The 13,321-nt window shown below is 39.0% G+C and overlaps 1 protein-coding gene across 1 annotated transcript in view; it reads left to right on the top strand.

The window, feature by feature from the left end:
- The window catches only part of LOC136677053 (guanine nucleotide-binding protein subunit beta-like protein 1), a 50,616-nt gene extending 42,211 nt beyond the window's left edge, over positions 1-8,405 (top strand). Inside the window, exon 7 of the mRNA XM_066654419.1 lies at positions 6,244-8,405. Within this exon, the coding sequence (XP_066510516.1) occupies positions 6,244-6,510 (267 nt within the window). The 3' untranslated portion in view covers positions 6,511-8,405. The remainder of the gene's footprint in view (positions 1-6,243) is intronic.
- Positions 8,406-13,321: the final 4,916 nt, after the last annotated feature.

Below are 13,321 nucleotides of genomic sequence, written 5' to 3'. Positions count from 1 at the left end.
TATTAATGACAGAGCAATAGCTAATGATTCCTCTGTCCTCGGTGGAGGAAGTTCTCTCTTGGAAGGTGCTGCGGTGAACTTCAAATCACCATCCTCTAATGGCCCTGCGCTATCGAGAAGTCAGAGAACGGAAGGGGGGTGGTTTGGGCGGAAGAAAAGGGAGAGAAATACAGTCACATTTACTTGCTGTTTAAAGACTCATTTACTTTCCCTAATGGCTATACATTATCTAGGAGTCAGAAAACAGAGGGGAAGGAAGGGAGTGAAAAATAAAATGAAACGAAAGGACAAGGGCCAAAGAGATAGATAAAGTCATATAGGATTTGTATAATTTACAAAAAAATGATTTACCTTTACTTTTTCCCATCTTGTTTGGCTTTGTTTTATTATCCCGGTATGTTCTCTTAATTAGCGGGATGTATTTCCCTGACACAAACTACGGGAAGCAAAACAAACACAGATAGACACATTAACCCATCATTATCAGTGCAGTAATGCAGACCAGATGGGTCTTTTAGGGCCGAGCATACCAGCTTCATCTCAGTGATCCATCTCACTCTCTGTTCCACACACACACCCTCCTCTGCGTGAGAAAGTTGTGTATGGTGTCATTTAGATGTTTGAATGATACGCTGCGCCTCTAGTTCTCTTCTGTTTTTGATTGTGTAGGGGGTTGGTCCTGTATTAACTCATTTGTACAAGGAGTTTAGGAGTTTAACCAGCAATGTTCTTTCATTTAGGTTCTTAACTAGTTTAATTCTCAGAAGTAGGACGTTATTAGAGCTACACTTTCAAAAAATAAATAAATAAATAATTTATATTCATTGTAATTTAAAATATCAATACATGGTTCTAGATGGTTCCATAGACGTTGTTCTCTTCCATCAAGTCATGGTTCCATTTTCTGCTTTCCGTCTACTCAAGAACAATGTCTTACGTTTTAATTGGGGAAATTTGATTGGTTTATAACATATTAAGATTTGTCAGAGGCAACCAGCCACTGTGCAGTGTACATGACAGAACTCACCACTGTGTCACAGTTTGGCATGCCACTTTTTGCACTTGGAATTAAAGCCAGATCTTATTGGTCGTGTTAGTTATAAAAACATGCTTGGCTCTTATTTGACAAAGGAAAAAGCAGACTTTTAAATTGCAGTACCATTATTGGTCAGAAAAATCAGTTACATATATTCCCTAAATTGTTCAACCTCAGTAAGAACACAAGTAGCCACTATGTAGATTATATTTGGGATCGATTAACTAACTAAGGATACTGAATACACTCTGACATGAATGTCTCTGGCTTTAGGCAGCCATTTTGTGTAATGACTTTCTGTGAGGGTGCTTGAAGATGTTTTAAGCTTCAGACGACTGGTTCCTATCACCACTAGGCTTTGACTCTGAGCTTCTATTGGACTCACTTGGAATGACTTTTTTTACATATTAATCATTTAAAAGGGCAATTGAATATTTTTTCTCAATGAAAGAGCCATTCTATACTAAACCTGGCTGAAACATGGTCAAGTCCATGTGACGGGCCCAGGCTATGGACTGTAAAAAGGTTAAATCAGAGACCACAGAATGATTTGATTTTTCACCTGAATTGATTTGTGATTGTTTATTGAAAATATTTACAAAGTGTTAATTAATCCGTTTCATGAAGGTTTCATGATTAATTGTACATTTAACCACGATTATGATTAATGAATGATTATTTTGGTTTTTGTATTTTTTTTACCCTCATAGTTCAGTGACTCCACTATGCTTCAGTATAAAAGCTGGGATTTATTTTTTAAGTGTTGTTGGGAGCTTGTTCCTCTCATTTTTTGAGCACTGTTCATATTTGGTATGTGACTGTGCTTTTGTCATTGAAACTTTTTTTCCCCTCCCCCTCTCCCTCTCCTCTCTTTCTCAGTGTTTACATTTGACTTCTTTTTGTTCAGTGTTGTTTTAATTAAAGTCAAAAAACAACACGTCCAAACAACAAACGCTGTGATTTTCTTTGGTATGAGCTGCTCGAGTCGATCGGTCGCCCTCAGCGTTTAGTTTCTCCTTCAGGTTGCTTCCATGTGGCAGATCACATGACTACAATGTGGTATTGTGGTTTAAAAGGGACAGTACATGTACACACAGTGGGGACATAACAGAATAAAAATAAAGTAAAAAAATTGATATAGACAAGTTTATGTTGATAAGATTTTTGATTAACTGCCCAGCCCTACTTGACGGCTATTAAAAAAAGATTGCTACTTTAATAATAAAAAGAAATACATCAGTGCAGTCTGAGGAATGTTTCTTTAACTAATGAAGCTAAAGTAAAAACTGTTGTTAAATCCAGTAAGTTGTAAATTAAGCGGCTCTCAACTTGTAGGTTGTACAAACTGTCGTGAGCATGGACTGGTGAGTCTGTATTATTATATCTGGGATCTGTCCTCCTCTTTTTTTTTTTTTTTTTTTTTTTTTTTTTTCTTCCCTGTGGAGGATGGGAGCACTGTTTGCTAGCGTTCCTCACAGGATGCTTTTTTGCCAGTGCATTCCTCAGTGTTTCTCAGGCTGGGAATACCTGGCTGCTTTATATCTTCCACATGCCGGCCGGAATGGCTCTGATTTTGCGAGCAGAAGCCGGAGCACGCTGACAAATCCTTCACTGTCTCCCCACACCAGGCCCATCCGTCTCTCTGGACAAAGCTTATGAAGTCAATTTTACGCTGTCCCGTTTGATTCCAGCATCGGGACCAGATGCCTCCTGTGGAGATACAAAACACACACACACATGCATACTTGCACATGCATACACATATTCACCAACACACGTCAAAGGCTACCATTCATTCATGTAATTTCCACTCTATGTCCATTCAGTTCAAGCTCTTTTTGCCACCATCAGGTTTACAGTATTTACTCTGTCCCACTCTTTGCCTTTGTCATAGCTACTAGTAAACTTAATTAAGGGTGGTCTCTGACTTTTGCACAATTGTACACACTGGTCAGCCTGAGCATTAAAAAGACAGCTTAGTTTCTGTCCATTGTGTTAGCTTCATGTTTTACTGAACATAGAGGTGCATTTTGTTGTTCTACAATTACAGACTGTAGTCCATCTGTTGCTTTCAATATTTTATCAGTATCTAATTTCTCTTTGTCCTTCAATGGTCAGTACCCCCCAAATACCACCACAAAGAAGGTATTATTCGGCTTGTTTATTTTATATTCAGTGCTGCAGTGACACTGACATGGCAGTGTATTATAGTTTGTTGTGCTGGTATGAGCGGATCAGACACAGCAGTGATGCTTGAGTTTTTAAACCCAGTGTCCACTCACTGTCCACTCTTTTAGACACACCTACCTAGTTGGTCCACCTTGTAGATATAAAGTCAGAGACAGCTGTTCATCTGTTGCTGCACGGCCTCCTTCATCAGTGGACGTTGGATGCTTTGGTGGTTATTTGTTGGATTATTTTCAGTAACACAGGGTCTTTAAAAACTCAAGCAACACTGCTGTTTCTGATCCTCGTGTACCAGCACAACACACACTAACACACCAATACAGCGTGACTGCAGCACTGAGAATGATCTACCACACACATCATGCTCTGAGGGTCTAGATTATAGAAAAACAGAATGAAAGGGGACAACAATCTATGGCGAACAACAAATGGATGGAGAGACTTTTGTGGGTTTTTTTTTTTTCCATGTAGAAATGGTCAAGAATGTGCTCATCATTCATGCTTACACAGATATGCACATGCATACAGTATTTAAACACCTGCTCAGCAGCTCACTCTTTCTACACAGATGCTTGAAGCTCAAGACTTGTGGCTGTTCCAGACCCAAACACCGCTGTGTCCTCACTAGAGAGAGGGAAGATAGAAAAGATAGTGATCTCCCTGTAATACTTTGCAGAGTGTCACTTTGTTGCCCATTACGGAGATTTATCAGGTCTCTGGGCCACTGTATATCACCGGGTTCCAGAGGAGGGCTAATCTTCAGCAGGCAGCTGTTACTGCCCTATATTTATTGGGTCCTGGACACTGTTGACCAGAGCTTTCAGTACAAGAGCAACTCAGCAGAGATGAGGCAAGGTTTCGACAAAATTGCCCTTCTTCTTTCGTCTCTCTCTCTCTCTCTCTCTCTCTCTCTGTGTGTGTGTGTCTGTGTGTGCGTGTGTAGGTGCATGTGTATGTGTATGTGTATGTGTGTGTGTCTGTGTGTGTGTGTGTGTGTGTGAGACAAAGGTAACTCGGCCAAGTTATTAGGCCCTTAACTCCAAACCAAATAGTTGCATGAGAAATGTCTTGCTCACCCCCCCTCTAGCCCTCAATGCTTCTCGGCTGATGATTGAAGCCCCCGAGTCGTGTGCAGATTTCCTCTGCCAGGTTCAACAGCCATCTAGCTATTGGTTTGGGAATCCGTCATCACCTCGGCCCATGGTTTAGAGATTGGCCTTTGGGGGTGGGTGGTGGTTGATTGGGCGCGCACTTCGCTACACTTTGTTCTTTTTATGGATGTGAATTTACAGTAACTCCAGTGGTTAAATAACAAGCTCGTTTGTCTCTGCATGTGCAGATAGTTTACGTGTGGCAGAATTTAAACAACAATTCTTTCTTGTTATCTGAGACACATCGCTGGAGCCTGCTGGTGGGCACCCAGGCATCCTTCATTTCCAGCTTGTGTGAAAGAAACTGACCAAATTAATTTACCTCTTCACCTGCATTGTGCAGATTTTGGAAAAAAAAGGCAGGAAGCTGTGCTAATTCAATCCTTGTGTTTCAGAATGATTCAAAAATCCACTGGGACTCTAGTGAATAGTAATGTATTCATTATTTCTACACTCGCATCATCTGCTACAGTATCAGACTGCAGCCATTTTGATTGTCTAACTCTTTAAATATTCTTGCCTTATTCTGTATATATCAATGCTGTATGAACAGTTTTTGTCGCATTTTAATAAACTAATTAACAACTTCAAATAATGTTATTAAAATGTTAAATAAATAACTTTAAATAAAATTTTTTTACGAATAAATATTTCTCCAAAGGGCCGATAACAAATGATCAAAAATAACAGACGTTAACCTTAAGCTTCTATGGTAAATGTGTAGAGTGGGTGTGGAATTGTGTTCCAACAACAATTATATGCAAGTTATTTGTACACAGTTAAGCCCAAAATTATTCATATCCATGTCAACTATTGATTTATAATCATTGTTTGTTCTTCTCTTTTGGCTATAAACAACAATAATTTTTTTTTACCTGAAATTGTCATAATCCAAGATGATTTATGCCTGTTGTAATTGTCCCAGAATTTTTGAAAACTTGTTTCTGTACAAGTCCAAATAGTTTTACAGCTTAGTGAGGAACTTGCTCATTGTGGTTGCTCACAAGACAAGGAAAAGCTGTAAATCCATATGCAAGTGTTTTTGGTGCCAGTGTCAACAGCGAAAGCATAATCAAGAAGGCCGGTGAGTCCCGCATTGTGAAAAACAACAAAAGCTGTGGTAGGAGCTCAGAATTGACCACTGTTCTGGCAAGAATGGTAGTGTAAGAGGCCAAGGAGAATCCAATAATATAACCCCGAGGTCATCGTGAGGAGTCTGAGCAATTCTGGTAGCAACATCCAATGGCAGCCCCTCCAGCAGACACTGCGCAAGGCTGGTCTCCAAGGTGGACTTCATTTCTCAAAGAAGGCACACCAAACATTGCCTAGTCTTTGCCATAGCTCATGGCTTTTGGGGGATTTGATTTAATTCTGTATTGGAATAAGATGAAACAGGATTTGTTAGAACACAGGGACATCATTTTCATTTGGCAAAAGGAATGAGAAACGTTCACTGATGAACGTGATGAATATGGTCAATCGTTGTGGTGGAAGTTTCTCAGCCAATGATAATGTATATCTCAGGCATGATGTATATGGCATTTGATTTGTCCTCATGATTTTGTTATGCTTTAATAAACTGAGATTAAATAAAAATATATATTTTTAAATATGTTTTTAAATATATTTAAAAATGTTAAAATAATGTTGTATAACATTTTTTTTAAATATTACAATGGAAGCCATATAACTGTTTGAAGTTTCAAAATATTATACAATGGTGTCATTAGTGTTTTTTTTCCTTATACAGTGCCTCAGCAAATAAAATCCAACCACTTTTTTTTTCTCCTCATAATTAATGCCATCAGTTAACTATTGTTCTGGAAGAGCCATGATCATCTTAAACTCAATCCATGTGCTTCTCCACAGATGCAGGACTCTGTTGCACTGACCAATCCAGGAGTTTCTCAGCTGTGTGTCCGAGCTGATGGGAAGATTGTGGCAGCTGCAGGCTGGGACGGCAGTGTGAGGGTTTACGGCTGGAAAAGGCTCAAGCCTCTCGCTGTTCTGCAGCACCACAAAGATCTGATTCTCAGTGTGGCCTTCTCTGATCATCCAGAACCCTCTCACAGACTGATGGCAGCAGGATCCAAGGACCAGCGCATCAGCCTCTGGTCTATTTACCCTGAAAACTGAGTTCAGAAATGTTGTATGCTTTAGTTTTGGTGGTGAAACAACATTAAAGGTAGCAGGGGTATGACTTTTGAAAGATATCTGCTCATCTTCATCAAGAAATAGTTCTTAAAGAGCTTATGATTTTATTTTAGGCATATGGACAATGAATGAATGAATATTAATAAATTCCACATTAAATAGTGCAGCAAATAGTAAACCAGTAGCACTCTCAACCAGCTTACTCCCTGTCTCTGTACTCGTCCATCCTCATATTAACACCCCCCCTGTCCACAGAGGTCACACTTCTGCCCCCTTTTTTAAATTCTAAATAAAAAGCTTATCTGTGAGTTAATTGAGATAAAATATTTTTGACTTAGGCTTTATGCTTCATTTGGACCATTTCAATAGAACTTTGAGGTCAAAAGTGCTGCTATTCTTGTTTCAAATCATCAGTCAAGGTCACCTCACAGTCCTCACCCCCACACGCACACAAACAAACCAACAAACCTGAGGTGTTTTAATCCGTTATATTGTCAGCGGCAGAGCCGAGGCTTTTCCCCGACTTGTTGCTGTTTGCTTTGCTGCTGGAGATGTGCTTCAGTAGACGTGTATTTGCGCTATAAGTCGCACCTGAGCGGCAGTGTGTAATTCACTCCTGTTTTTCCAGAGCCGCTGGTGAGTTTAAGCACTGCCCTCTGGATTGACCTGGTCCACATTCATCATCACGAGGCTAATCACCAGCATACAGACAGCCCTGTTTGTTAACAAGATTCATTGGACCAGCTTAGTGCCGTTTCATTTGCTCTGTGGAGGCAGTTCTCCTCAACTTCCACATTAGAAGCAGCTCTAGCGAAGCCAAATTAATTGCAACATTGCTTGCGTTGTTATGTTTGTTTTACTGAACTTTAAAGAGCATAAATTACTGAACTGGTTTCAGCAAAATAAATGGGTTGTTGAGCGTGATTCATTTTTATGTACATATACGCCTACTGTTCTAATTTTGGAACTTGGAATACTTTATTAAACATGAACCATGTAGACGCTGCCGGAGAATAAACATCTGTTGTACATGTCCAGTGAGTAATTAGATATTCATTAGGGTGCACCCTTAAACACCCATCGTGGTGAGTTCTTAATAATATATGTGAAATTATGGTCAATAAACCCCTTTTTAATAGTCTTAAGTTACCTTCAGGCATTTGTTACTATGGTACATGTTAAAGCATGTATTAGAACTTTAGACACAATTACACAAGTATATTTTGATGAGTACCATATAATAAAGTGTAATTACAGTTGTAAAATCAGAAAATGAGTCTTGTGTAATTACATAAGATGCACTATTATAATCCAGCTGTAGAAGTAAAAACTTCAATGATGTTGTTAAGGTGTAGTTACAATGTTATTAGCGATGCTTGCTAGAAAATTGGACCAAAATAAAAATATTTCTTAAAAAAACACATGATGACCTGATAGATCCACCCTATTGTCAGATGGTTTCGAAGCTAATAATCAGAAGAAGGAGGTAATAACAGATGCCAATGAGGTCTAAGTGAACTCTTTCAAGTGGAGGAAATGGGAATCTTCCCATCCCCATGCAGTTGCCCTCCAGATGACGTGAATCCATCATGAACCGTTCGGGGATTCCATAGAAGATCAAACGCTATGCAGCCGTTCTGCCCCGCACAAGGGCAAGTGGCCTTGGGATATCCCATTAGACTGTACAGGATGGGGGCAGGTGGGGGGGCAACTACAGAGGCCATCCTCTTAGAGGAAAATAACAGCAGGCCAGTCGCCGGTTTGAGAGGAAGACAAAACATTTCATGCCACTTTCGACCGTCATGAGTTCAGCTCCTTTAGTCCCGGGACGTCCCGATGGAGGCCTTAGGTCCCTGACCTCTGTGGTCGGTCGTCGGCTTCGTAACAGCTTCCTAGTCTCCTGTAGGTTTTCAATGCACAAAAAAATAGCAATGGTTTTCTTAGAGGGGGGTACCTTCCGTCCACCGGCCTGTAAATCAAACCACCAGATATTTGTGTTGAAACCTCTTATATGACCATAAACTATATCATTCAAAGAAATTGACAAGGACAAATGCCTTCCTCTGGCTTTGGATTACACTGTTTTATTTGTATCTTTACTTTCCTATGTCCTTGGTCATCAACAGTACATACAAAAATAATAATATAATAAAATATAATACTGTCTTAGGCACCTAAGATAATTATATATATATATATATATATATATTTATTTATTGAAACTAATGCCTTCTCAGTAAGGGTGGTGCTTGTATAAAGTTATATATAATCACAGTAAATAAAAAAATGATAATATGAAACAAATAAGAAATGTAAGAAAATTGATTTTTTCTATAAAGTAGTAGGTGAGAGTGACTTTGAAGAACAATGTTTTGTTCAGATTCTCCTTGATTGCATCAATTTGTTAAATCAACAGCACACATTATTTAAAATCATTATTTATTAACCGCTAAAACTAGATGTTGGATGATAACCTCAAATAATACGGACTGCCACGAGGAGAGATTTGGAAAATCATGGAATCATGTTATCTAGTTTTATTGTAATGTTGGGCGTTAATTCTTGTTTGTTTGTTTGTTTGTTTAGTTCCAATACTTCTATATTACTTGTCCTTATTTTAGTAATTAACATTGTTTTATTTAATATCCATGTACATATTAGCTGTCTAAACAACATCTCTCTCCCTCTTTTTATATTCACTGCAATTTTAAGGGTGTGCTTTCTCCTTTTACCCAGAGCTCTGTGGTGGACACTGTGGGCTCATGGCCAGCCCCAGTGTTGTCTAATGCCCTGGGGCTTCTGCGGTCAGACAAGTGGAGAGGACGGTGGGTTTGTTTGCAGATGGATGATGACCTTGGGGCTAATCTGAGCCCTGAGACACACTGAGACCTCATTTTTGTCATTGCTGGTGGACAGCGGAGTCGTTTAGACGTTGGCAAGTTTGTTGGAGAAAGAATGATCTGTTTGAACATGGCTCTGGTGCTGATGTGTTTTTCTGTTCAGCATAAAATGTCCATAGGCTGTAGCTAATGGATCGTCAAGCAGGCTGTGGATGATGAGGCGGGAGGGAAGTGGAATAGGGAGAGTGGTCTTGCTTTACTTTGTCTGGCTGACCTCGGGTCGGGCCTTATTTACTTTACAAGTCTTGCAAGCTTGGGTTCTGGATGTTGCCAGACCCTGCGCGCACACACACACACACACACACACACACACACCCACACACTGCAACACTGTACTCACTACATTTCCAGTGGTATATTTACTGCTGTTTGTTTTTCTATTTATATGCCACTGATTTAACATCTGTACACATGAACCCCATCTGTATATTGTCTTGTTGTACTGTCAAGTGATCACTTTTAATCCCTAATATATATATGTATGTATGTATGTATGTGTGTGTGTGTGTGTGTGTGTGTGTGTGTGTGCGCACTATGGATTTTTTTGGTAGGTGGTGGCAATGTGGAAGATTTGGTTTACAGATTGGTTGCCAAGGTGTTGCTAAGCGATTACACTGTTATTGCCATAGTGATTCTGGACATAGATAAGCTACCCCTTGTTTACTTATTTATTTTCCAATTTTAATATAATATTATAAGAGTATGAAAGTATTATACTACAATTTTTGAAGAGGCTGTTGGATTCATTCATTAATATATTCTTTTCCTCGTTACAAATATTTATTGTGAGCTATATATGTCAGCTGTGATTTTACTTTTATGTTTATGATGTCTCTGAAGTTCATTATATTTTAAGTTCATTTAGATTACATTGTAATGAAGTTGCCTCTCGGTTTAGTTTGTATCTCTCTTGTAGCAGTCAAAGCCAGTGCAGAGCTGCAGTTGAATGGCCTCTGGAGCTGGAAACAATGTTTAACCTCTGAACTCTCTGAAAGTGTTTGTACAGTCAGAGATCAATCAGTGCGTGTGCTAAGTTCCTTTTCTCTAGACACTGACCTGAGGAAGAGGAAAATAAAATGGTGGTGAAAAGCTCATTAAGCGCCAAGATTTGTGGGGGACTCCCCATTTGTAGTTGTACTTTGGAAAATACATATAGATTTCAAACAAAAAAGTTGATTTGCATAATTTAACAGTTAAAATGTGAACAAAGTCATTCAAAGTGGTTTAATGTAAAAGATCTCCATTCCAGAAAAAGCCACCAAATCACAAAGCAGCCATGGCCTAATGGTTAGAGAAGTGGACATGATCTCCACAACATTCAGCAGGAACATCCATGGCTGAAGTGCCCTTGAGCAATCCTTCCTTGGCACCAAAGGGGTCTGTCTGCTGCATGAGGTGTGTGTGTGGGTGTGTGTGTGTGTGTGTGTGTGTGCACTGCCACAAATGGGATAAATACAGAGGTAAACTGTCATTGTACTGCGCTTTAAAAAAAAACAGGTGCTACAAGGGGTTCTTTGGGCTATGCCATAGAAGAACCGTTTTCGGTTCCATACAGAACCATGTTTGTTTAAGAGATGTGTGAGTGTGAAGAACCTTTTAAAGGGTTAAAAGTCCATCACTTCATCCTAAGGTTCTTTACCCATTTAAAAACCTTAGTAAAGATGGTTTTTAATGGAAACAAAACTTGGGGGCAGCCATGGCTTTGAGGTTAGAGAAACAAGCTTGAGGCTGGAGGGTTGCCAGTTCAGTTGCCAAAAATGTTTTTTTTGTAATGAGGAACCATTTTTGGTGCCATATAGAACCCAGTCTATAGTACAATGTCCATCATTCTATGTAGAACCATTTCCTTTAATAAAGAACACTTGTAGAACCAGCATTTTTAAGTGTGTATGGCATCACTCAAGCCTTTTGTAGCACCTTTGTTTATAAGAGTGTGTTGAACAATGACCACAAATGTATGATTTCACAATTCACAATGGTTAACACTGGTGGTGGTGGTGGGAACCAAATGAAAATGCTTAAAAAAGCCACGTAGTAACACTCAGAATGCGGTTATTCATTGCATGGTTTAAATAAATGCTCTGTATTTGTGTTGTAGACATTGTGACGTCTGGTTCCTATCACCAATGTAAAGAAATCACATTCGGTAAGTTTCTTTGTAATGAACCGTTTCACATCCATCCACTCTGAATGACTCTCTTCACTACTCAGGTACACAGAATATGTGTGACTCTTTTTTGTAAGTCACCAAGCGTAAGTGTGTTGTAGCCAGTGGTTAATGAGTTTGTTTGTCGTTCACTGAATGTGTGTGAATGACTGAATCATGTGATGACTGTGTGGCTGCATCTCAAACAACCAAACCATCACAATCTGATTGGAACTGGTTTCTTGTTTCTACAGCAAGCCTGGATGATGAATCAGAGCTTCTTTGTTTTTACTGCTGCATTCCCAAATTTGAAGTGTGCAGATTCTTGTTTCGGAGCCGGAAGCCGTGCGGGATCCATGTTTGAAAAATGTAAACACACATGTGTCGGCCTGCAGTGGGCAGGTGGACCAATGCTGTGCTCTCTAATGCCTCAGCAACCAGCAATCATGCTAAAACTGTCAAAATACTTTTGGTGCAACTCATCTGTGGAATACTTCACCCAAGAATTGGTGCCCAGAAGTACACTCTCGCAGGAAGAGGTACTTACCAGGAGTCTTGTGCAACCTAAGTTTGACAATAGAATGCTTGAATCTCCATTGGAAGACGAGTACAGATTTTAGCTCAGTTTTCAACAGCAAATTGAGGTCTTACCTGATATTAAGTGTAGTTATTAAATAGTGATGCAACAAATCAATATGCAATATTAGTGTAACTACTGCTGATGTAGTCACTGTAACAAATGGATCGCAGTAAAGCAGTTTGTGTAAATTCACAGATGAACATTTCAGTTCTTACTCATGGATTGAGTAACTACATAGTAACTATCAGGATATAATTGTGTAATTATACAAATAAAATATCAATTACATGTGCGGTACTGCTGTAGTCCATCTGTTATAATAAATTCTTCATGTTTAACATTTTATAAATGTATTGTGAATGTGTATCTACACATTTATTACAGACACAATATAAAGCTAGATTTAAAACTATTTCTAGTTTACTTTTATTATCACAAATTAATATAAGTCACACATTTTGTATTGTTTAATTTTAGGCCCTCTATAGATGTTTCCTCCACAGACCATGTTTGATTTGGAGCGCAGTTATGCCTTATTCCATTGCCGTTTTGGGTTTTTTCATGTTGCATTGATTCCACAAAAGGGTGACATGCTGGCAGTAGGTGTTGTGTAGCTGCCACTGAGCTCCAAGGTCCTGAGGTTCTGCCTCAGGCCACTCTCCATGAGGAGTTTGGTGTGTCCTCTTGACATGGTTTTCCTCTGGGTGCTCCGGTCTCCATGCAGAGTCCAAAAGAGTTCAGGGCGTATTCCTGCATTGTGCCTAGTTATTCTGGGTTGTTTCCTGATCCACCATGACCTTGATCTAGATGTAAAAATAAATCCAGAAATAATTAACTGATTTCACACACTAGGCTTTTCATTGTTTTGTTTTTTTCTGTTTTGACAAGATATTAAGAAATATGCAACCTTTTTTCTGTAAAAATGAATATAGTTTAACATTTAAGATTTCAAAAGGGATTGTTAATTATGGCAATCCAATTAATGTCTATTAATACGGTGAATATCAGTATTTATAAAAGGTGATATATAATAAATAAAATGTGAAAGTCAAAGACTAAACAGTGCACTCACTGTTCAACATTCCGTGTCAAAGCACAACATAACTATATTTAATGACAGGTCTGGTGACTAATATGTAAATCTAACACTGAAGACACCATTTATTT

The sequence above is a fragment of the Hoplias malabaricus genome, chromosome X2, assembly GCF_029633855.1.
Source record: "Hoplias malabaricus isolate fHopMal1 chromosome X2, fHopMal1.hap1, whole genome shotgun sequence".
NCBI lineage: Eukaryota > Metazoa > Chordata > Actinopteri > Characiformes > Erythrinidae > Hoplias > Hoplias malabaricus.
Note: the sequence above shows the minus strand (reverse complement) of the source record. Positions and strands in the feature narration are given on the sequence as shown.